Below are 26541 nucleotides of genomic sequence, written 5' to 3' on the forward strand. Positions count from 1 at the left end.
ACCCCAGGATGCCATAAAATGGCATAGTATTTGCATATAATGTAGGCACATCCTCCGGTAAATCATCTCTAGATTACTTACAATACCTAATGCAATGTAAATGCTATGTAAATAGTTGTAGTACTGTATCGTTTAGGGAACAATGACAAGAAAAAAAGTCTGTACATGTTCAGTACAGACATAACCATTACAGGCCTAGCTACATTTTCTATTCAAGGTTGGATCCAAGGATGCAGAACCTATGGTTACTGAGGCCAGCTGTACCAGTATTCAATAAGTGATATTGGGACAACCATCTAGAAAAAAATGTAAAAAATATATATATATCTGAAGCCATATCTCACACCATTTAGGAGGACAAATCCCAAATGGATCAAAGACAAATATGAAAAGTGAAACCACAAAAGTTCTACTAGAAAAGATGAGAAAATTTCTTTATGACTTTAGAGTGGGGATGGCTTTCCTATGACACAAAATCTAGAAGCCATAATAAAAGAGATTGATATATTTAAGTATGGAAATTTTTTTTGTTTGTTTGAGACAGAGTCTTGCTGTGTCTCGCAGGCTAGAGTGCAGTGGCGGGGTCATGTCTCACTGCAACCTCCACCTCTGGGGCTCAAGCCGTCCTCCCACCTCAGCCTCCTGAGTAGCTGGCACTACAGGCGCTTGCCACCAAGCCCGGAATTTTTTTTTTTTTTTTTTTTTTGTAGAGATGGGGTTTCACCATGCTGGTCTCAAACTCCTGGGCTCAAGCAATCCTCCTGCCTCTGCCTCCCAAATTGCTAGGATTATAGGTGTGAGCCACTGCTCCTAGTCTAAACATATAAATTTACTTTACATGTGGAAACTTCTACATGGCAAAAAAGAACTACAAAAAAGTAAACATACAGATGGCAATATGGAGGAAATATTTGCAATTCATGCCACAGATAAAGTGTTGTGCTTCCTAACAGATAAATAGCACCTATTAATGTCTGAGGAAAAGACAACCTTACCAATACAGAAATGAATAAGGGTAGGAATAGACTGTTCAAAGAATAGGACAGGCAAATGGCTCTTAAACATGCAAAAAGATGTCCAACCTCATTAAACAAGAGAAATGTAAATTAAAACAACACTGAGGTACCATTTCCTTTGCATTTTATAAACTAAAAGTTTAGTTAAATACTGCACTGTGTATGGTTGGTGGAAATATCAATTAGTCAAACCTTCATGGAGGACAAGTTGTCAATCTATTTCAAAATTACAAATGTACATGCACTAAGTTTCAGCAGTTCCATTTCTAGCAATTTCTCCCTTATAGGAGAAAATTTTGCCTACTTCACTCTTGTACAATATACTCGTATAGTTACACCTGTGGGAAGCGACATAGGTAGAGGCTATTCACTGCAGCATTTTTTTTTTTTTTTTTTTTTTGAGACGGAGTCTCGCCCTGTCACCCAGGCTGGAGTGCAGTGGCGCGATCTCGGCTCACTGCAAGCTCCACTTCCCGGGTTCAAGTGATTCTCCTGCCTCAGCCTCCTGAGTAGCTGGGACTACAGGCACCCGCCATCACGCCCGGCTAATTTTTTGTATTTTTTAGTAGAAACGGATTTCACCGTGTTAGCCAGGATGGTCTCGATCTCCTGACCTCGTGATCCGCCTGCCTCGGCCTCCCAAAGTGCTGGGATTACAGGCATGAGCCACCGCGCCTGGCCACTGCAGCATTTTTTTTTTGTTTTGTTTTTGTTTTTTGTAAAATATGGGACACTAAATATTTGTAAAATATGGGACACTAAATAAATAGAAGACTATGAAATAAATTATAGTAGAGGCATGTGATATATACAAAAGAATGAAGAAAGTTTTTATGTAGTGATTTGGAAAAAGCCCTAGGATATGTTAAGCAAAAAAAAAAAAAAAAAAAAAAGAGCAAGGAACAGAACCATGTATAGAGTATTCTGCTGTCTGTGAACCATGAGTACAGGGAGTTTACCTTCCTCCCCACAAAGGAGAATCTATGGTTGCCCCTGTGGGTAAGCCGATGGTGTAGGACACACAGTTCTGGATTCAGCTTTTGCTGGTAAAATTGCTGGCTATCCCCTGATTGGGTAAACAAACCTAATTCCTCAGAGATCTACACAGTGCTCACCCCTCCCCAGCTGTCAGCCTTGTATCCAACTGTACTGGTACCATAATTTTTGATTCTCTGAGGGCTAGGACTCCTCTTTTCTTCCTGGACTCAGGGCAAGGATGGTCGGGCAAACTTGCTTTTGTCTTATTCATACCCAAAGCATCTGTGTTGTCAGTGTAAAAGGCCACTGAAGACATAAACCGTTTATAGTTCCAACACTGCAACTAGAAAATTCATCTTTAGTCCGATGAGAATAACCTGGTATGTCATTTGCCAAAGGTTGTTATTAATACAAAGTGGATGCCAGTGGTTAGTGTATGAAATCACACATAAGCCCAGGCTTGCTGACTTGTTTCAACTACCTTCTTTTTATTTAAGTGGACAGATATAACTGGATGTCTTTGTTGTGTACAATGTCAATGACTTTCTTCCTTGCTAGCAGAATCTGAGCTTTTGATTACTGGAAGTAGTCTGACTTTGTATTGGAAATATGTTATCTATTCCATGATTGATCATTTGGTTTTATCCAGAGGCCTGGCATAAGATAGGAAACATGCTGTTGGCAGACAAATCTCTATGTGTCTCTGCACTTTTTGTATGTCTTGCAAGAAAAAAAATCATCGCTAGTCATGAATTTGTGCAAATATTTGACTACAACATTTATTGCTCATTTGTTAATAGTCATAAAATATAGGAAATATCCATGATGTCCAACCATAGGGGATAAGTTAAATTATGGTGCCTCATATAATGGAATGCCCTTCAGTGATTTTAAAATGATGATGTAAAAGAATATTTAATGTGGGAAAATGTTCTTGACATATTAAAGGGGAGAGGGGAAAAGCTTCCTCAAAATAAATCACAATAGTGTGGTCTCATTTAAAAAGTGTTACACATACACACGCACACACACACAGACATTGAAAGGCGATACATCATGGATTATTAGCACTCGATATATTTTTGTAATGGGACATGGGTAAAGTTCTTATTTTCTTAAGATTATGAATTTTTCTACAACAAATGTGATTACATTTGCAATGAAGCATTTTGCAAAAGCTATTATAAAAAGAGGAAGAGATAAAATGCCTTCCTGAGTGCCTCTCCTAATCTAGTTAGCGAGACAACACAGGATATTTTGGAGCCACCTCCAGACTCCAAATCTCTGCCTTTGTCCTCTCAGGCCCATACAGATCCCCAGCCAGTTGCTGGGGAGACTATCGGGATCTGTGCGTTTCCTTGCTATTCATTTCTGGTCGCTGTCTGTGCTATACACCTCAGCAGAGGCACAGGTAAAAACCTTTAACCTGGTTAAAATTCCCCTCAAGCATATTCCTGGTATTACTGGTAAGAGGAAGGAGAACGCATTTCAGAAGTTAATTTCATCCTCATGTCATCAGAAAGGCCAGAAAAGAACAACCCCCACCCCCACCACCCATTTTAAATGCAATTTTGATTGGATTCTTTCTGAATACTTCAGTAGCTTTTGAGAAACAAAACAAAACAGCGTTCCTGAGCGTCCAGCTGCAGCCTCCTGCGAGCACATCATGTTCCGCACCATCTCGCTGGTTCGAGGACGCCTCGTCTGTTGCTATGGAAACAGAGTAGTCAAATCAGTCTGCGACGGAGGACTCTACTGAGTCCCCGAGAACAAATTGTTTCCTCTGTTTGGTTCCATTTGGTTTAAGTAGCGGCGGAGACCCTCGCTTTCTGGATAAACTATTTTCCCGGGCCGGACACTGATAAATGGACGGTTAAAGACAGCAAATAATCCTCAACTCGAGATGTCCTTGTCAGAACGGGCTGCGGCATTGAGCTTTGATGGGTGAATTCTAATGAGAATTAGGGTCTTTGTTTCGCACAAGTGCTTTCAAGAACCGGCCAGCCTTTCCCATAAATGGGATTACTTTTATTGTAGCCACTGAATAACAAAATTTTCAGCCGAATTTTCAGCCAACGGACGCTTCTGTAACTTGCAAGCTGCTTGAGGCAAAATCGGTTTCAGAGCGAGCAGAGCTCAACGCTCACGTATGTCAGGCTTTCTTGCACCACTTTCAAACTTTCAAGTGTTTTTCACATTTCTTGTTTCTTATGTTTTCATTCATGTTCCTGTACTATAAACATATGAAGTCAAATGCGAATGTAACCCTTACTTTTATTGGAGACTAAGAAAAGCCAAGTGATTTTTCTCAAAATGCAGCAACGGGCTGTTATGTGGCACAGGGCCCGGCTAATCAAATCCTATTCAACCACCAGTGACCTCATGGTGTTCTGGTTGCCCTGTTATTCCCTTTTGAGACTCAGTCATCACCGGTCTCCCATTTTGTGGCCTGAAGCCAACAATTTTCTAAATCCCTGTGAAGAACAACAGATAAGTAAAGAGGCTCTGAAGATTAGCAGGGAGAGAAAGGGCCGTAGGAAACAAACTACCGTGTGGGTAAATCACACCTGCACATCCCAATTCATATTTCCAGAGTGTAACATATTCTGAAACACCTAAAGAATGTGTGGAAAAGAGAAGTTCTTCAAAAACAAATATTCTGTAAAAACCAAAAGCAAACTAAATGTCCATCAAGAGCAGAATGGATATAAAAATTGTGGTATACAGTGAACTACTACTCAGCAATAAAGACAGAACGACCTACTGGATAAAACATATACATTATGTTGTGTGAGGAAAACAAAGAACAAAAGAGCATGCATTGTATAATTCCATCTATATGAAATTCTCTCTAATCTATAGGGGAAAGAAAAGTAATCAGGCTTGCCTGGAGGGATAGGGGTGAGATTGGGGTACTAGGGAACTTTCTAAGAAAGTCAGTGAGCTACATTTGACTGGGGTGATTGTCATGTGAGTCATTTGTCAATGTGAGTGATGCACATTTGTCAAGATGCATCAAACTGTTTACATAGAATCTGTGCATTTACATACATAAATTATGTCTCAATGAAGAAAAAGAAAGTATTTTATAGCCTTTCTCTGTGGGGATTCTTTAAGTGCTTTACATGCAAAGCATGTAATCCTTAATCCTCACAAAAATATGAGGGAGAAGTATGTTTATTTGCATTTTACAGATGGGGAAACTGAGACAGAGTGGTTACATACATTTCCAAGGTAATGGATCTAGTGACTGGTGGGGCCAAGATTTGAGCCCTGGCAGTCCAGCTCCAGAGCTGGCTGGGCTCCTGGCTGCTGGATCGCATTTCCATACGTGCTAGAAGTAGCAACCAGCTTGTTCTCTGTTTCCTAGAAGAGCTTTTCCAAATATGATAGCAGAACAATTGCTCATATAGAGAGAATCCAGCTACACTTATTTATGCATTTATTTATGTTGGCTTTTGGGATGCTTCTAATAATTCCATTTAGTGTCAACATAGTCAACACTACTAAACTGTAGGCTTGCATTGCACATGATCAAGAAGGCCAATCTCCTGAACTTTGTTTGCTAATCATTGTACAACACAGTTGATATTATAAGACAAGCAAAATTATTTACCTGATTTTGCTAAGAGGAAGGGGGAAATGTGAAAGTGATTCAGGCATTGGGCTAGAAAGAAGACTCATCCACTCTGATATTATAACTTATTGTATTGTTTATCATATATAGAGAAAAATTAACAGGGACATCAAAATATTAACTGACTGACTATAGGAAATGAGATTAAGTTGAGAGGAAGATTTTCAATTTCTCAATTTGCAACGTTTAAGACAAGTATGCATTTTTAATGAGATTCTGTAAGTTAGCCAGTCAACTGTTCTTGCTTGTGTGAAGGTTAGCTATTTTGCAGTCCTCATTCATTCACTCATTCATTGGTTAAACAAATATTTACTGAATGTCTACTGAATGCCAGGTACCAGGTACTGAAGATACATAAGAACTAGTATTCTAGAGGTTAGACATATGGACAAATAATCATGGAATGAGATAGGCACCCTGCAGTTGAAAGGATTTCGTTTAGACCAGAGAATACTGCTCCAACTCTGCTCTTGGCCATAGTGATCTGTGGGTTTGCCAGTTCTGCATGACCAGAAGGTGGAAGGAGAGATGAAGCATTTCTGAATGACCTAAGGTTTTCCTATCCTCTTATTTTATGAATATTATTGGAAGCATGGCAAGTACTTGGAAGAGGTAGGCTCTAATTCTTCGTGTTCATATGGCTTATAAGACTTCAGTTTTTTCCTAATCCTGGTTTCTCATGGCAAAGTGGTTGGTTGTCAGTGGCCAGAGGACTAAATTTCAAGGTTGTCACTTGAGAACTTTTCTCTGTTCTGTGGCTATAGGCTATATCCCTAATACCAGCCACTGTCGTTCCATTTTGCAAAATGCATAATGGTTAAGAAGAGCTGACTTGATGTAGGTTCACTGCTTAATCTCCAAAGTTTCCTGGAATGAAAATGCAAAGTAGCCCACTAATAAACAGGTTGAAAGTACTCATTCTGTAACCAAGGAGCAGTCACATTGCCTTTGTGATATAAAGGAAAATATCATTGTTATCACAAGGTTGTGTAGTTTTTAGAGCCAGAAAAAGAAAAGTCTACGCTTTTCTTCCTGCTTGAGCTTAAAACAAAATTAAGTAACAGGCTGTAAAGAGCAGCCTTTCTTAGGACCATATGGTTCATTAGCACCACATGGTGTACCTGTACCAGAGACAGTTATTGAGTCCTGTGCTCCTACCTGTTTAAAATGTGAGTGATTGCCTCCCCTTGCCCCACTCCAGTACAGTCAGGGTAGCTTAATCCTTCCTGGCACACTCTGTCCTTGTTGGCTTATAATACCTTCTTTATAAGCATACTTGATTTTTGGAATTGTTCTGTAACTGGAAATCAGTCTTATTGGACAAGTGCATGTCTTAAGCTCGTCACAATGCCCTACCAGCTTAATTAAACAACAGAAATATGAAAGCAATCAAGTGGGAGCATTTGCAAAATGAATGCCTGTTAGTAATCTGCATAGTTACAGAGACTGTCACTTAGACCTAATTGCTGGGATATGTTGACTTTACCAATGGGGAAAAAAAAAATCAGACAATGCTCCGTATCCCATGACTCCAATCTATTTTTGGCTGAGACCGTAAGGCCTCTCCAGGGTCAGAGAATTTGTTTATAACCAGTTTCTGGATTGCGAAGAGAAATATCATTTCTGACCCTCTCCCCTTTTTTTGCAAACCAATAGAAAACAACACGGAGAATAAGCAGCAGTAAACTTCCATCTTCATTGAAATGAGGAAACACTCATATCTGGAACCATAATACTGTATACCAAAAGGGGCTTTCAAGTTAGGTAAAACTACCAGTGGGAAGACACACACACACAGAGGCAGCTAGGGGCTTTGGATTTCATGGGTGGACTGGACAGAGTACGAAGTTCTCCCAAGGAGATGTTGCAGCCCTGGCTTGAGGCAAAGTCGGGGAGCACAGACCAACAGCAACAATCTGTCAGCAGTGAGCGGGCTCAAACAGCTGAAAAACATAGGCATGCCATCTTTGCCCACTATATGTACGTGGGTGAAGGAGAAACTGGGGAAAACAAGCAGCCTCCAGCTTCTATGTCTGTTAAAGAGGAATAAAAACACCACCATGCACCAAAAACCTCCATTAGGTTGTTTCACTGGGAGAAGGGCCACTTACAATGTTCACAGGGTATTGGTGAGGTTTCTGGAGGTAACAAGCTGAAGAGGCTTAACCAGCTCATTTTCCTGGTCCTTGGCCTTTACTATCCTCTTATAATATAGCTCAGGAATAATACCCCCTTTCTCAGTTCAAGGATGCACAGCATTAATAAGGAATCAGCGTAGGAACTATGTGAACATGTTGCATTTATAAAGGAATGTCACACGTATACACAGAAAGGTCATATCAAAGCAGGTAAAAATTAAGACAACATATTTCTCCAAAAACCAGTCTGATATCTTATAATACCAGAAATATACACACACTTCAAACCTGGGAAATCATCCTATGAAACTGCTCTGACCAATATGGTAGCCACTAATACCTGAAATATGGAGTAACCAAGTAACAAAAATTTAAAACTGATACTCATTTCAGTTATTGGAAAACTTTTAAGCACATTTAGACCAACATGGGTATGTAAATTTACTTTGCAAATTTAGATTTTATGAACTCTAAACATGGATTAAGTATTATCAGTAAAACTTTGGTATCTCAACTGAGATATGCAAACCAGACAGACTTAGTTTCATAAGAATGAAAAATATCTTACTGAAATAATATCTCCAATGTATTGCGTTAAATATATTAAAATTAATTTTACCTGTTTTTTAGTGTGGCTACTAGATCTTAAATTACATGTGACTTGCATATGTCTATCAGACACCATTGCTATAGAAAAAAAAGCACCAGCATGCAATGTAAATGTACATGCACTGTCCAGAGTAGGAAAAAGAGAACCCCCAAACCAAAACCTGTAAACAAAGTAAATGCATGTCCACAGAGGAATGGTATGATACATATACATAACATTCTGTGGGGTATGATGAACCAGGACACCAAACATTGAGAATGGGGGGAAAACATGCAAATATGTTTTCCTAAAATAAAGTCTGAAGACTGCAAGGGCACATTGAGCTCCAAGGAAAATTGATACAAACAATGAGAAATATTTTAGTATATCATACTTCAGGGATAAACAGTCCTCTGGACGTTTGGCCTCCTCCTTCACCACCACAAAAAACAAAATACAAAAAAACCCCAACTATTTACACATAGATTTTTCTTTTAAATTACTCTTGTACACAAACAGAAGGAAAAATAGAAACAAAATAAATTACTTAAGGTATTTCAGAACCTTTTTCACATTCAGTGTCTGTTTCTTGACTTGGTAATTGATGTTTGTGTTTTCTCACAGCATGTGGTCTTCATGCTATTAAGAGCAGTGGTGATGGGCATTTCATTAAAGAGCACACCACCATTGTCTCTGGAATCTTTTTCTTAGACACTGACACCCATTCTTCAAGTTTGATACTGATGCCATCCTGGTCAATGAAATTACCAATGCAAGGTTTTCAGAGCTCAACCAGGACTTTTTTTCCTCAACTGCTTCTGTACACGGCTTTTGATTGAAGAGTAGCTGCTTTGTCACCAGGAATACATTACCAAATGTGCACATGAATAGGCCTACCGTTATGGCCTACAAGAGGATGACTCCTTGAAGGGAGACATGGATATTATATACCCTTATGGTGTATCATATTACTTCTGCAAAATATTCACTATCCCTCCCTATGACAGGATAATTTAACTGTGGTGACTGACATCATGCCTGTCACAGGACTTGTTTTGGCTAATGGAATGTCATGGAAGTAAAGGGTATCATTTCCTAGCGGAAGATGAAAGAGCCATCATGTGGTTCCCACCTTTCTTTTCCCTCTTAAGACCAACATGCCCTCCTTAGAGGCTGCTCCTTTAGACTGGGTCCTGAAGCAATATGGATTACAATTAACATGGATCATTACAAACATGTGAGTGAAAAATAAATCTGTAAGCCACTGAGGTTTTTGGGTTGTTTGTTTCTGTGGCGTAATTTATGGTTAAACTGACTGATAGAACTTTTAAGCAGAATGGATTTAAACCCTGTCTTTGGTATGGTCCACGTGTTCTCCTCAAGGACTCTTGATTTCTGCAGGACTTCCTGAGGGTAGTCAATGAGTTGGTGATTGATGACTAGTTTTCCCTTATGTGAGATTCAAGTTCAGGCTATTTCAGGTAAGCCAAGGTATATGCAGACTGACCTCATCTGAGATGTGCTTAAACTGAGTCACCCTGGACTACTTGGTGGACACTAAGTGGGTGTGGGTGAGTCAGCCCAGTTGTTGGGAGCTGCCATTTATAGCTGTATTCTGGTGAAATGCCTTGCAAACATTAAAGTCAGAAAATCCCATTGAGACTGGAATCAACAACACCTCACTTTGGGACATCATAGCGGTTCTTGGTGGGGAAGGGGCTGGTGGGGAGGGAGGGGAGGAGGAAAATGTAGCTTTGAAGGTCCACTCTTGTTTTTCTTCATTCCTTGCAAATAAAGCTGATTCCATTATGGAAGCATCAATCTGTGGACAATAGCTTTTTTTTTTCTTTCCAAAGTAGAAAATTCAGCATCTGTACTTCAGAGTTCCACTGGAGAAGTGGCTGACTTCAAAATGTATTAGGGATCCCACTGCAGTTAAAGGTCGATGGATTCAACAATGTGCAGCAGCCCTTCAAAGAATACAGACTGTGGTTTCCTCCTGGTATGACTTCAACAGGACCCTTGGCAACAGTGCTGGTGGAAAGTGGAAAGAAACAGTTACATGAGCCATAGATGGCAGAAACAGTAGGTGAGCAGACAATGACATTAAAAATAGTTCAGGGCAGGAAGCTGATTTTCTTGCTCACATTCTGGTTAGGGTGGATTAAAGGACAGAGACGCTGGGGAATTTGTTTTGGCTCCTGAATTCTGGGTGTCCTCAAGAACTTTCCCTATTTCCTCCATAACAAGCAATGATAGGATAGGATCAATCCTTATAAAACACGTGCACATTAAGGATGGCACCTTGTGTGGGAACATTGATTTTGCAAATTAAAACTGTACAGGGTGGGGGTGGCTGGCATGGGTCACTGGTAGTTTCTTGTTCACCAAGATGATCATCGTGTTGTCTGGACAGCCTGGATCCCCTTGAAGGGGAGCCAGCAGAGGGTAGCAGTTAAGGGCATAGGCTTAGCAGGCAGATCAACCTGAATTTTGTATCTCACTTGTGCTTGTGCTAATTTTGCTGGAGTAGACATAGCTTCCCTAAGCCTTAATTTTGTGGAGTGAAGAAAAAAAATAGTGCCCAACTTATACAGTGGTTGCAAGGTTTAAGTGAGCTAATTCATACAAAGTGCCTAACACACAGCTGGGTGCATATTAAATGCTTGAGTAGCACTAGCTAGTGTTATAGTTGCTAGCCTTATCTGAGAAAAGTCAGAGTGAAAGGTGGTTAGAATCACTGCATAAGTTCTTACTTTTAAATAGAGTCATAAAGTTATAAAATTAAGTCGATGAGTGAGCGGAGATTGCGCCACTGCACTCCAGCCTGGGTGACAGAGTGAGACTCCGTCTCAAAAAAAAAAAAAAAAAAATTAAGTGGATATTTAGGTGTGATTTGATTATTAATGGAGTATAAAGAAATTACAATCAAGAATACAATACCTGCTCAACAGACTTTGGCAACAAGCTATCACCTTGGTTGTGTTTCCAGGGAAAGTGGAGTTGAAGGCATTCTCTAAAACGTGATGGCAGTTGATGTCCACAGGAGTGCTGGAGAGTATGCCTAGAAGCGGAACAGAGTCCCATTTATTTATTATTTATTTTTTAGTTTTATTTATGTATTTATATATTTGTTTATTTAGCGACAGAGTCTTGCTCTTTTGCTCAGGCTAGAGTGCAGTGGCATGATCTTGGCTCACTGCAACCTCCGCCTCCCGGGTTCAAGCGATTCAAGTGCCTCAGCCTCCCAAGTAGCTGGGATTACAGGCACGCGCCCAGCTAATTTTTGTGTTTTTAGTAGAGATGCGGTTTTGCCACGTTGGTCAGGCTGGTCTCAAACTCCTGACATCAGGTGACCCGCCCGCCTTGGCCTCCCAGTGTGCTGGGATTACAGGCGTAAGCCACTGCACCTGGCCCCATTTATTTTATTAATTAAGGAAGTCACTGAACCCTCATTCTGTTCTTAGCTTCTCCACCACAGTGCACACATTTAACTTTACAATATGCTTAAGAGCAGCTCTAACTCTCAGCTTTCTGTGGCAGTGTGTGCTGCACATGCAAGCTGGAGGCACTGCCTGTCCTGAAAGCCGCCATTCATCCTGTGGGCAATGGGACACAAAGGACAGGGTGCAGTACCTGCGATGCAGGCTGTCATGAAGCAGGCCATGGTCCCCGCAATCAGAGCTCTCACTGCCCCCGAGGCGATATCACGCTTTCTGGAAGGAGCCATGGATGCTGGGAAACATGGAAGGAGGGATGTGAGATCAATGTTGAAGTATTGATTAAAACTCTTAGCCTCTGAAAATTGTTCTGGGGCTGGGCTCATGTCAGCTGACTTTTTTTTTTTGTTCTTTAACTTAGCTGGGAAATTCAAGATTCAAGAACTTAGTAATAAACTCCACATACAGAGAAATTCTCTGCTGTGGGAAGAAGGAAAGAGGCTTATTTGCCAAAAGGCTCAAAGGCTCATTCTCCATAGAAGAAACACCTCCTAAGTTTCATCCAAAGGGCTGTTTATTGAGGTCGTGGCAAGGCAAAAGAGTGGCAGGAGGCATAGACTAAGGAGATGATGTGCAACTCAACTGTCACCATCTACTTCTATGCCCATGGCAGACACCACTGAGAAATCACAGCATTCTCCCACTGGACTTCCAATGGCGCTCAGAATCCTTCTCCAGGTGCCCATCATAAACCTATCAGCATTGGCATGCAAAGTGAAGCCTACAGGTCACCCCTGGGCTGGGAGAAGCATCTGTATGTTTGAGAAAATTTTTCCTGAGGTCAGCTTGGGTGTGCAAGGGAAAACGATATTGCAGACTAGAGATTAAAAAAATAGACCCCAGAGGACTCATGACTGTTGCAAAGGCCTTTGTTTTTTCTGACATAACAGTACAGAGCAAAATGGAGATCCAAGTATGTCTATGGGACATCTGTGTTGTTGAAGAATGTTCTTTTCACTTACTGAGTCCGCCGATCACGATTCCTAGGGACCCGATATTGGCAAAACCACAGAGAGCATAAGTGGCGATTATCTCAGAACGAATCTGTAAGCAAGCATAAACACGTATGTATACACAATCTGATCTGGCTTAATAAATCTGACATCCAACTGGGCTTCATTTTGACCATAAATTCAATATTGACAAATAAATGCACAGTCCATGGTATCAAATACCCATTACTTCCTAGACCTCTTTTACCATCTCCACTTGAATTTTGTGGGAAGATGGAAGGGGGCTGTGTGGACTCAGTGACTCTCTACAAAGGGCTTACAATTGGTAGCCTTGGCTTCTGCAAATGCTGCTTCCTGGTCAATAATACCTTCTAATATTCCATATGACCTGGCCATCTGCTACAGTGTGCCAGGGACAGGACTAGTTGCTGGAGATACAAAATTGGTCCCAGAAAATATTCACATTACATTTACTTGAAAAAGGACTTATTCAGACTATATAAAGAACTGTTATAACTCAATAAAATGACCAACAGCCAAGGAAAAATGGATAGAGATTTGGATACTTCACAAAAGCTATGTAAATAAGCAAAAAGTACATGAAAAGATGTTCAACATCATTGATCACCAGGGAAATGCAAAATAAAGCCACAATGAGATACTACTATACCTCCACTAAAATTAAAAAATACAAAGTGTTGACAAGGATGTGAAGTGACTAGAACTTTTATACATTGCTGGTGGGAATGTAAAATGACACAGTCTGTTTGTGAAACAGTATGGAAGTTTCTTCTTAAGTTTACTTGCTCTGCCTGAATGACCCAGCAATTTTTCTAGGAGAAACAAAAACACATGCCACAAAAAGATTGTACATAAATATTTACGGCAGCTTTATTAAATAGCCTCATGCTGGAAACAACTTGAATGTCATTCAGTAGGCAAATGGATAAACAATTGTGGATACCCATAAAATGAAATGCTGCTTTGCAATAAAAAGGAAATACATACAAAAACATGAATGCTAAGTGAGCACATGTATATGAAATTCTGGGGCTGGGTGCGGTGGCTCACGCCTGTAATCCCAGCACTTTGGGAGGCTGAGGCGGGTAGATCACTTGAGGTGAGGAGTTCAAGACCATCCTGGACAACATGGTGAAACACTGCCTCTACTAAAAATACAAAACAACAACAACAACAACAACAAAAAACATTAGCCAGGCATGATGGTGTGTGCCTGTAATCCCAGCTACTTGGGAGGCTGAGGCAGGAGAATCACTTGAACCCAGGAGGCAGAGGTTGCAGTGAGCTGAGATCGCACCGTTGCCCTACAGCCTGGGTGACAGAGTGAGACTCCATTTCAAAAATAATAATAATAAAAATAAAAGAAATTCTAGAATATGCAAACATAATTTACAGTGAAAGAATGGCTATTGGTTACCTGGGACTAGGTCTTTGGATGGGGACGGGAGTGGAGTTGTTGACTACAAATGGCCATGAGGAAAACTTTTTTTTTTTTTAAAGGTGTGATGGAGATAGTCTATATGTTGATTATAGTTGTGGTTACACAGGTGACATCAAAACTGAGCCCTTAAGTTGGTATATAAATTATAATTCAGTGAAAAGGATATAATTTAAAAATAATCATGTTAGTAAAAATGAAATTCTCAGCTATCACAGGAGCTTCCTTATCGTCCGGCCATGGTATGTGTACCACAACTCTGACCACTCCGTGGGAATGTTAGGATGCCCAGTTGGAAGTAGGAGAAGGAACATCCCTTTTATGGGGCAGTCAGAGGATGGAAGATGAATTCGTGAAAGCATGGGTGTGGCCCTGTGACTCAACAGATGCTGCTTAGGCCAGACAATTTTTCCTCAGTTTGAGGACTGACTATAGGAGGCTCGGAAGATTCTGTGTACTCGATTGTTCACCAGAGGCACACCCAGTCTGACAAAGGTACCCAAGTGACTGAAGCAATACCTTTCCAATATTCTCAAAACCCTATGATTTTGTTCAAAGAACAAACCGAGCAATGCTACACTCATTCAAGACTCAAGTGGCCATGGTAAGATTTTTGTTGATTCCAAGGCCCCTCTTCTCTCTCATGGTTTCTGAGAACTCTCCTTTGTTGATATTTTCCATCAGCGTGCATATAGCTGGCAGGAAAAAAATATTTCAAGTAGGTATGCAGTCTACCCTTCCTGGAAAAGCTGTCCTTATTCCCCACTTTTATTCTAGTGCTTTTCATTTAGTTCAGCTGGCTTCAAAACCAGGCATGCTTATTAAGAGATTGTGGGGAGAAAGATGACATAAAGAGCTTGAAACTCCTCTTTCCCCTTTCCAGGAATAAGTGAGAAGGGGATACACAGATGTGGACACGATGGGTTTTAGAAGAGAAAAAAGAGGCTGGGATAATTCCAGGTTGACTTTGCCCACAAATGTGCAAGATGATGTGATGAAAAGAGATGCAGTGTACTAGGAAAATATTAATAACGCACCTCACAGCTCTCCTTGTGTCTTCACAGGCAAAGATGCCATACGTACAGGATGGTCATTTTAACACTATCTCTGATAGTGAAAAAACAGATAACTGCTTATCAGCATGGGACTGGTTAAGATGAATTACGGTGTGCTATACAATAGAATACTGTGTCATAGGCACTGATATGGAAAGGTACCTGAGACACATTATTAAGTGCAAAGGACAAGGTTAAAAACAGTGAGTATATGTTCCAGGGAGAAGAGCTCCAGAGAAATAAGAAGGATGCCTTACTTTTTCCTTTATCTTTTTTTGGACCTTTTGAATTCTATACTGTGGTATGTGTTACATGTAAACAAATGAATAAAAACAGGCAAAGTATTATCTTTAGGAAAGAGAAAGTGATGGAATAAAGGGCTCATCCTAGGGGCATGGGGGCTGCATAGTATTCTCCCTCTTATCTCAGATGGAGGTCGGCATGGGCATAATTCAGTGGATATCACTGGGGTTTTGCCTCACGGACCCACATGGCACGTTCTGTTCTGTGGCACCTTTTCCAAGAGACTGTTGGGACGCCCTTCTCCACTTCTAGGTTGTGAGCAAAAATTGCTGGGACTCATCTGCATTTTGTTGATTGCAAATCAGAAATTTGGAGAAACAAAATGCCTTTCCCATCATGATTCAACAATAGCAGAGGCCACTGAGCTCCTGTTTCCGAATGTTCTCTCTGTGCCTGCCTTTGGTTGGGCTCACCCCTAAACTCAATCAGCTTTACTGTTCTGTCTCTACCCTCGTAATAACCTTTCCACAAAATTGCTTCGTGCTGCCAGAACGCAGAGCCCGGTTTGCTCATTAACAAAACGATTCTCTCCTGGCAACTGGCAATTGGGGATAGAAAACATTTCACTTAATTTAGCCTATTGTTTACTTTTGGCAGGGAAACAAACTGGTTTTGGTGGCATCTAAACAATGAGGATAATTGGCCAAGCTTTACTGGGAGGTTAGTTGAAGAATGAACATGCGAGAACAGGGAAATCTACAGAGCCCCTGCTCATGTCAGATGTGTGGGTCAAAATGCCCCAGCTGTAAAATATAAATCAGTGCTCCCCCAGGAGTGGGCTGTTACATTGATGTGCTATGTGGGAGTAAATCTGCAGGCTTGTTCTTTGGGGAGCTGGGAAGGATGGTAGTATTGTTTGTAGGTGAGCAAACTCAGAACCTTAGGCAGGCTGCTTTTCCTCCCCTTTCATTTTTAAACCAAATACATGCCTGGAACATTAATTCCAAATGGATTGTTTCAATGAGTGCTAGGGGTGCTCAGGAATGTTCATCATTTCCTTAAGAGTTTCCAGTGTGACAATTCTGTTCTCCAGGGGAGAAAGTTGCAAACTCAACTACAAACATGACCTCACCTGAGTTCCTCATCCCACCAAAGACCAAGCAGATGTGAATGCCTCCTTGCAAGCTATTGACCTGAAGTCCTGACATAATTATGGGTGCTTGTCTCAAGGCTTTCAGGTCACAGACTCTGAGCCTTTTCTCTCCCTCATCCACGTGGAGAGCAGTGATGATGCTACACTAACTCTCGAGGATGTCCAGGCATGATGTTACTTTTAGACAGTTTCTCAGAGCTCACAGAATCCATTAAGTTCAAAGTGAGAGTGCTTTATGATCACTAGACTGTCAGGCACTAGACTATGAGGGCAGGGGCCCCATGACTTGCTATGGCCTCAGTACTCAGCACATTGCATATAAAAGGCATTCAACAAATTTTGGTTGATTGATTGCAGTCCCAGCTCATGTGACTCTGGGTCTGTGTCCACAGTCCTCAAAAGTAAATGATTACAATGGCAATGATTAGCTGTGTCTACACACACACACACACACACACACACACACACACACACACACTCTAATTCAACATAACTGAAAGTTAGGAAGTGCTATGTATATTATGAGCTCCATGAGCATTGGATTTGAGGTTGTTTTGCTCTCTAATCTATCCCAGGTGCCTGGCATAGTGCTTGACACACAGAGGCATAAGTAATAGACGAATGCAGGTATGTGACGAAGAAATGTACTGAGAAATTAAAATATTTACTCACTGATATATATTGTTGCACACCATTTACAAATTTGGGTCCACCTTCTTTCCTCAAGTGGATCCATTTTGAGAGGTGCTCATAAGCCACAAATTCATTGAAGAAGGTCTTATAACCTATGAGCCTGGCAACCATAAAGCTGTCCTGCCATTCCACTCCCATCATGAAGGAAAAGGGCATGAAGATGTAGGAGCAGATTAGCTACAGAAACCAAAAGTAGAAACTTGATTAGAATAGTGATTTGCTTTCGGTTTTGCCTCCTCGGTGACAACACTGTTCCTGACCCCTCTGTTTCCTTTAGGCACAGAAATTCCTTCTTCGCTTGCCCATCTTTACCCATCAGGAATCAGGGCTAGAAATCGGTCATTTGAAGGAAGCTGGATTCTTGTGGAAGGGGCCAGGAGAGACGACTGTCGTTGTGGGGAAGGAGGGGGATAGGAGACAGAGAAGTCTCCTTCTCTGTTGGGGGATGCATGAGAAGCTTCTACGGTGTGGAAGAGTCTACTGAGGTTGTTAGGGTGGGCTGTTTACAAACCTATTTTATTTTCTGCCTATTTTAAAGATAGGCAGAAACAAAACAGAGGGCAGGGGCGTGATGGATTATACCTCAAAACTCAGCTGTGGGTAGTCAAACATGTTTCCAAACCAGGACAGGGCTGAATTCATAAAAGACAGCAGGGCCAGGAAGGCAATCAGATTCACAGCGATGTTGGCCACCAGGGAGATGGAGGAGGATGCTCCCTGTGTTGCAGCTTCTAGAAGATTCCCTGAATCACTTTATCAAGAAAAAGCAATTCCAGAATTACCAAGGAGTTGTCAGGGGATAGACACCATTGGTACAGAAGTAGCATAATCAGAGCTTAGATGAGAGACAAACTCTAAGGCCCCTGCCTTGCTCAAAATACTCACCTGAATCCCACGACATCATGGAGTGGGCATATGAGTATTTAACCATGTTTGTTCTTGTTTTTAAAGAGATAGGATCTTGTTCTGTGTCTCAGGCTGGAGTAAAGTGGTGTGATCTTAGCTCATTAGAGCCTCCAGCTCCTGGGCTCAAGTGATCCTCCTTCCTCAGCCTCCTGAATAGCTGGGACTACAGGTGTGTGCCACCATGCTTGGCTATTTTTTATTTATTTATTTATTTTTAAGAGACGGGGTTATGCTACATGGCACAAGCTGGTCTTGAACTTCTAGGCTTAAGCAATCTTCTTACCTTAGCCTCCAGAGTCTCTGGGTAACTTACATTACTTTTTAAATTTGGGGACATTTATAATAAAAAATTGGAAAATGATAATAATTATCAGTTTAAAAATGATTTTTATTACAAGTAGCTGCCAGAGAATAGTTATAAATTACAAATGGTATAAAAACTAATGATTCAAAACCAACAACAAACCAATGATCCAAGGAAGCCTGTAAATCCATCACCTCATTTAAAAATGGAGTGCCACCATCACTTTGAATCCCCCGTGTACTCTTCTTTGATCTCATCCTCCCCTCTAATCTCAGAGGTATCTGTCTTCCTAAAATTCACTCATCATCCCCTTTCTATACAGTTTTCCTACATGTCTGTATTCCCTAAAAAATACATTGTGTATCCGGGTGCAGTGGCTCACACCCTATAATCTCAGCACTTTGGGAAGCCGAGGCAGGTAGATTGCTTGAGCCCAGGAGTTTGAGACCAGTCTGGACAACATGGCGAAATACTGTCTCTACAAAAAGTACAAAAATTAGCTGGGTGTGGTGGTGCGTGCCTGTAGTCCTAGCTACTCAAGGGGCTGAGGTGGGAGGATCACTTGAGCTCAGCCTGGGTGACAGAGTGAGACCCTGTCAAAACAAACAAACAAAAAAACAAAAAAACAACATTGTGCAAGTCTGCACACTGAGTAAATTTATAAGTGGAATTATGCTGTATTCTTTGGCAACTTGCTTTTTCACTCATGGTTGACTTTATCTACATACAAGTATGGGTGAATTTCAGACACATGTTGGTTGCTGATGAATTCTGTTATTTAATGAAATACTCTTGAACATCCTAAATCCCTTAGTCTTTTCCACTCTGTTTTTCTTTCTTTTTCACAGAGCAAAAGAAAAGGAACCAGCTTTCTTATAAGAGGAACCTCCAGAAATGGTCATCCTATGGCTTTCTGTCTAAACCAAGTCTCCATAAACACTCTGCTATATTTGTAAAGAAATATCTTTACAACAAACAGATATGGAAATGTATTGACATTTGGTATTTAGAGAGGTTTATGTCAAGTATTAAACAAGATTTTGGCCAGGTCCCAGCACTTTGGGAGGCTGAGGCAGAATGATCCCTTGAGCCCAGGAGCTGGAGATCAGCCTGGGCAACATAGTGAGACCCTGTTTCTAAAAAACTTAAAAAATTAGCTGAGAGTGGTGGTGCATGCCTGTAGTATCAGCTACTTAAGAGGCTGAGGTGGGAGGATAACTTGAGCCTGGGAGGTTGAGGCTGCAGTGAGCTGTGTTCATACCACTGCACTCCAGCTTGAGCGACAGAGCAACTTTAAAAAAGTCTTTTTTGAGCAAGTCTCAAAAAAAGGAAATAAAATAAGACCTTTTTTTGTGAAGTCTAAATAGTCTTTGGACTAACTTTAATATCGTAATTCACTGTGCTTTCCAGTTATCGAATTTTTGCTGTACATTGAATCTGGAGTCCCCCGCCCCAGCTTGGGTAGTCATTAATTAGGTGAATGTGTCATACTTACCCACTTTCCATTTTCATGGCATTCTTGAGGGTTATTTTAGGTTTTTCTGTCTCAGGCCAAAAGAGTTTAGCAGCAGCCAATGACGCAGGTGCTGACATAACTGACGCTGTTAACAAGTGGGAGGATGGAACCTGCAATTTCAGAAGAAAGAAGGCAAACCTGGGATTAGCTTTCTTCTTGTGTTCAGAGGAAGGGTCCAAGAGCTCCACAAGGGAAGAAACAGGGCAGGGGTTGCTTCTACGCCAGAAGACAATGTTTCTTTGGAGGTCTGGAAGAGCCACTCTAGCTCAGTGAGCCAAGTCGCGGGCATCACCTTGAGAGGCTGAGGGATAAGGGAGACATTTGTGCTAATTGACCACATCCCTGGGGAGAAGCATAAAACCAAAATCTGATCATTTCAGAAGAGAATTAATCCTGTGTTGTGGAAACTTTCAAGGAAGATTCCTCAACCTCTCTGTTGCCCTTTTGAATGTTCAGAGAGCCCCTAAAGCATGTATGTCATTACAACTTTATTTTTTTTTTTTGAGATGGAGTCTTGCTCCATCACCCAGGAGTGCAGTGGCGCGATCTTGGCTCCCTGCAACTTCCGCCTCCCTGGTCAAACAATTCTCCTGCTTCAGCTTCTTGAGTAGCTGGGATTACAGAAGCCCACCACCACACCCAGCTAATTTTTGTATCTTTTAGTAGAGATGGGGTTTCAACCATGTTGGCCAGGCTGGTCTTGAACTCCCAACCTCAGGTGATCTGCTGCCTTGGTCCCTCAAAGTGCTGGGATTACAGGCATGAACCACCACACCCAGCCTCATTACATCATTTTAGATAGGGGATGGGGAGGGGATGGGGAGTGAAGAAGGGACTCATGATTCACGTGCAGATGTATATATTCTCCTCTCTCCATCTTCCTTTTGCTCTCCTGAGGTCCTCGGTGTCTTTACACAATCTTCATTGATCTGGTGGCCCTTTAATCTGTACACGACTTCTGTTTTCTTTATTGCAGGTCCACTCGTTCCCCTTCCCACCTGCCCTCACATGGTTTCTGGATTCTCTTCCACATATTTTCAGAATTCCAGGATCAGCACCTCCCTCCCTGTTCCTGTTCCCCCTAGAACATTTTTAAGGCAGCATTTCTACAGTGGGGATGGCATTCCCCAGATGATCCACTCAAGCTGCTCATTCCACAGGTGTCCTTTGCTCCTTTCTTCTTGCCTCTTCCTACTAATTGGCACTCCAAGGCCTGGATGAAGACCTACAATGAAGCCCACTTATTTTGTAAGAAATCCTAGTCTCCTGAGTCACACAGTGACTGGGCTGTGTTACTCAGTTTCAATATTGGGGATTGTGTCTATGTGTGGCTTGTAAGCTCTATGGGTCAGGGTGCACGCACCAGTTATAACGTTCTCTAGCCTTATACTACAGACTGCCAGCTCTCAAACTTGGCTGTACATTAGAATCTGAGGAGTTTTAAAAAATATTGATGCCTGGGTCTCATCCCCAGGAACTGTAGTTTAATTACTCTGAGATATGGACCTGAGCATTAGAGAATTTAAAAGCTCCCAGGTGATTCTAACGTGCAGAAAGGTTTGAGAATCACTGCTCTAGACCAGGGGTCAGAAAAGTTTTTCTGTAAAGGGCCAGAGAATAAATATTGTTGGCTTTGTGGATCACAACAACTCAACTCTGTAGCATGAAAGCTGCCATAGACAAATGAATAGAAGTAGTTGCTTTCCAATAATTCATTTCCAAAAACAGGAGCAATTGGGATTTGGCCCATAGGCCATAGTTTACCGACTCCCAGTCCAGATCACCTTGACTGATGTAATAGTTTTTTTTTTTTTTTTTTTTAACAGATTTAAATTTTCAACCAAAACAACTTTATCATATGATTGCATTTTTCTGTTTTTATTCTGCAGATAGAACTCACATTTAGGCAGCAGGTATATGAAGCCCTGAAACTCCTTGGGGTCCCTATGTTCAAATGCCAAAGCAACTGTGACCAACTTTTGCCATATGGCAAAAAAAGACACTCTCTTGGCCTTCTTTTTCCACCAGCAATGGAAAAGAAAAGAAATAACAATAGCAAAGAAAGAAGAGGTTGATGTTTTCATAATTCCAAAACATTCTTACCCCAAAAGAAATGTATGCACCTAGGACGCTTCCAGCAATGGTAGAGAACCCAGCAGTCATGATGGCGTGGAGTTCAGACTTGGTGATGTAAGGTAAATATGGTCGGACCAGCAGTGGAGACTCCGTCTGGAGACAAAGAAGGGTGACCAGATTCCTTTTTAAATCTGTGTGGGGGCGGGGGAAGGCATGCCAATCTACTCATAATTTTATTCTTTAAAGCAGAGAGTTTCTGAGAGTGAACCTCAGACCAGCTCCATCAGCGTCACCTGGAAACTCGTTAGAAATGCAAATTATTTCGATTTACTAAATTAGAAACTCCAAGGGTGGGGGCTAGCAATCTGTATTTTCACAAGCTTTCCGGGTGATTCCAATGCATGCTCAAATTTGAGAACCCACACCATCGATGTCTGGGTTATTTGAACTCTAGATCAGTTTCCATATGTGGTCATGTATAAATTTTGTAAAATTTGTGAGGCTAGACATAGAAGGCCTCCAACCAGCCTAGGACTGGACTCCATGATGACTTAGTGCACTTTTCTAGGGCCAACTGACTCTATCCAGTGGCCTGACCTTCTGGATGGGTGATTTCTAAGCCACTGTGGCTTCCTATCTTCCAACTTTACCTTGACAGACCCTAAACCTGTTTCCTGACCTCAGGGAAATAGAGACACAAGCATTAAAAACAAACAAACAAACAAACAACCTCAGCAATAACGAGAACAGGTGCCCGCAGGCTTTTCTGTAATTGAGAATCAGACACCCCTCTCTGATGGGTGGAAAGGAAGAAGCAGACAGAGTGTAGTTGTAAAGGCTTGAATCCCATTAAGGAGGACAGGCAGCCTGCGGCATGGGGCTCTCCATAGATAATAGCTGTACTTTTAGCATATTAAGTATCAAGTTGAATATCACAGAAGCTTGTGTGCAATTTTACAATTTTCTCCTTATTATCTCTAATTGTTCTATAAGATTGAATGTGTGGAGCCTCGATTTACCGACTAAATAGGAACCCTGTGCATGAGCCCTCTTACCCTGCAGGTAGGAGCAATCAACTCAAGATGGTGCCCTAATTAGTCCTGAGAGATTTTATGACTGTAATTATAATAATTTCAACTCCTAGGGAAGGAAGCATGGGATGGGCCCCCACTCTAAAGACTATGCTCCAGGCTAGTAAGCATAGGTTTTGGTTTTTTTTGTTTTTTTTTTGAGACAGTGTTTTGCTCTTGTTGCCCAGGCTGGAGTGCAATGGCATGATCTCGGTTCACTGCAACCTCCACTTCCTGGGTTCAAGCAATTCTCCTGCCTCACCCTCCTGAGTAGCTGGGATTCCAGGCATATGCCACCATGCCCAGCTAATTTTGTGTTTTTAGTAGAGACGGGGTTTCTCCGTGCTGGTCTCAAACTCCCGACCTCAGGTGATCTGCCCTCCTTGGCCTCCCAAAGTGCTGGGATTACAGGCGTGAGCCACTGCACCCGGCCATAAGCATAGTCTTTAGAGTAGAGGCCTGTGCTTCTTGTTGGCTTACCAACAAGAAGTTTCAGCCTGCCCGGAGCAGTTGTAAGCCTGGGATTTGGGGCTATGTGTTTTTCTGAGTGACTTGATTTTTGCTTCAAATTCAGTTTCCTTGGGCAGTGGTGCTGGTAAGCATTCATACCTGATTTTCGTGGTGTGTGACTCCATTCTGCCTGAAGCTGCATATCTGGAGTGATGAGGGGCTTATTACAATTTCTTACTGATCCACCCCTTAGCCATGCTGCTGTTTTGAGGGACACTCCTTGGCATCATAGTTATTTGCTTAAATGAGCTTCAGGCAAAAGAGCATTTCTCCATGTGATGGAGCAGGGAGGTGAAAATTGAAGCCTAAAAGCTTATTTTTGATGAGAAGAGAAAAACCTAAAAGCATTTTTCTTCAGGCTCAGCAAAGACAGAATATTGGCCAGTTCAGACAAGTTGAGAATAAGCTCAAGTGTTTACACAGTTGCATGGTTGTTGGTGGAAAGGCTTTCTTGGTCTCCTCCATTGCCACAGGCATTATAGTTTAGAATGGGAGGCTGACTGTTCCATGTTTGTAGCTTGGAGATTTCGAGATAGTGAAATCCATTCAAGTGGAAGAGCTACCAGCCACTGAAGAGTTGACCAGAAACCTCACAATCACTAAATTCAGATTTATTGAGAATCTATATGAGAAGCTCTATGTCTGTGCTTTAATAAAATGACAACCTTCCATCCTCTTCATAAACATTCTCAAGAACTCAATTCTACAATACTATACCCAGACTGTTAAAAGGAATTTCTCTCTGTCTCTCTCTGTCTCTGTCTCTGTCTCTCTCTCTCTCTCTCCCCCTTCTCCCTCTGGAATCTGGACATTGCCAATACCGGGGGTTTCTTACTTTGACACCATTTTCTCTACACTAAAAGAACATTGTGTTATTTTCTTATTTGGCTTTTTGGAAAGAGACGATCCATTTCAACAGATATTTTGTTTTGTTGAGATTACAACTTACTTGTCCAACAAATATGTTGCCAGAAGCAACTACAGATTCAATAGGAGATGATCCCGTAGTAACTAGCATGATCCATCCAACCTAAAAGGAAGAAAGGGACAAAGTCAGCGAAGAACTTTTTGTATACCCAAAACTTCAAAGTAGGGATTAAAGTCCTTAAACTGGAGTAAAATATTGAGGGCTTCAACATTTGTCAGCAAGCTAATGATGGAGCTAAAGGTAAGTTTAACTTATTGAGCCCCTAGAGCAGGCCAAGCAAATCCTCTTATTGGAGTAGTAAGTCTGAGTCATTGCATATACTTTGAACATTATACAAATCAATTTCTATAGGTCTATTGTATACAAGTAATAAACGACAATTGCTAACATGCTCATGGAAGGCTTTACTGCATTCCAGGCACTGTGTTAAGCCCTTGACAGTCCAGAAAATGCAATTAATTCTTACAATAACTCTTTGAGAGAGGTCCTATATAATTATACTCATTTTATTAAAGAGGAAACCAAAGCACAGAACAGTTTAGTTGTTTTATCAAAGTCACCCATACGTAGCAGGATGTATTTGAGGTTTGGTCTTTTTTACTTAATTGAAATGAACGTGGTTTTTGGTTCCACTTTTGTACTGGCCTTTCAACTAGAGATGGTGGATGAGGACTTCCTGTTGCATTCTCTCTCCTTGCTTTTTGGTTTAGACAAGAGCATAACAATTCTGAATGTTTTGGAGTTTAAACAGAAAATTATAGGCCCTGGAGTTCTTGCTGTCATTCTGAACTCTGCTGCTACCTGTATTCTTGTTCCCTCTCTCTCTTCTCTTTCTTTTTGTACATTTTGATTTATTTATTGGGATCAAGGAGGGCTGTGGCTGTGCCCCAAGCACTGCCTGCACTGCTTTGTGCTAATGTGTGGTGCATCCAAATTAGCTGACAGATCTCCTTGTCCTCTGATCTAACACATGAACATAGGACTCATTGAGGCTAGGGTAGCAGGAAGGACATGAACTCTTCAGCTGTGTGTGTGTGTGTGTGTGTGTGTATGTATGCACGCTCACGCTTATGAAACTCCCTCAGGAGTGAAAAGCTGTTTCTCCTTTTTGCTTCAATTTCTCTAGCACCTCCAAAACCAGAAGTGTCTACTTTTGTAACCTCCTTAAGCAAGGTAGCATACAATTAAGGAGTAGCTTAAAAAAGAAGAAAAGATAAGCACAGGGTGGATAACCAAGATGAAGGAATAACATCATTTCCCCCAGCAGTATCCGACCTCAATTCCTCAGCTAAAGAAGTAACTGTTATAGTTTCATGAACATATCCAGTGCTTTGCAAATCAAAACCCTATTAGAAGCTCCTGAGATAAAATTCCCTCCATGGACACATTTAGGATTGGGGGTTTTGAATCTAATCACTTAGGTGGTGATGGTGGATAATGGTAGGAAGAGAAAGACACTTCGTAAATACCTGCATAAAAGGCCTTGAGGACTTCGTGCCTGAGATAATCAGCCCTACACCTATAACCCAGTCCCTCCCAGCCCCAGTACCTTTCTAATAATCCACTGCATCAGTCCCAGGTAATACAGCATGGACATCACAGTGCTGAAGAAAACCACGATCGGCAGGACCTGTGGGGACAGAAACAAACATGGATTAATGATGGGTCCAGTTGCACCAGCAGGTTTTATATCAGGCCTCCTCTCTGTCTCCTTTTCTCCCTCTGAAACATCATAAAAATATGGGAAACTCCTCTTGAACTTTAATCAGGCAGCTTCCCTATCTACAGTCTTTTATTCTAATTTGTCACAGGACTTT

The 26541-nt window shown here is 41.4% G+C and overlaps 1 protein-coding gene across 1 annotated transcript in view; it reads right to left on the reverse strand.

The window, feature by feature from the left end:
* Nucleotides 1–9946: 9946 nt before the first annotated feature.
* SLC28A3 (solute carrier family 28 member 3) overlaps nt 9947–26541 on the reverse strand; it is a 62907-nt gene continuing 46312 nt past the window's right edge. Inside the window, exons 9-18 of the mRNA XM_054501682.2 lie at nt 26274–26354; nt 24746–24826; nt 22244–22369; nt 20120–20250; nt 17997–18165; nt 17394–17591; nt 12821–12902; nt 11995–12093; nt 11302–11422; nt 9947–10392 (exon numbers count right to left, since the gene is read on the reverse strand). Coding sequence (XP_054357657.1) covers nt 10266–10392; nt 11302–11422; nt 11995–12093; nt 12821–12902; nt 17394–17591; nt 17997–18165; nt 20120–20250; nt 22244–22369; nt 24746–24826; nt 26274–26354 — 1215 coding nt within the window. The 3' untranslated portion in view covers nt 9947–10265. The remainder of the gene's footprint in view (nt 10393–11301; nt 11423–11994; nt 12094–12820; nt 12903–17393; nt 17592–17996; nt 18166–20119; nt 20251–22243; nt 22370–24745; nt 24827–26273; nt 26355–26541) is intronic.

Source organism: Pongo pygmaeus, chromosome 13 (genome assembly GCF_028885625.2).
Source record: "Pongo pygmaeus isolate AG05252 chromosome 13, NHGRI_mPonPyg2-v2.0_pri, whole genome shotgun sequence".
Lineage (NCBI taxonomy): Eukaryota > Metazoa > Chordata > Mammalia > Primates > Hominidae > Pongo > Pongo pygmaeus.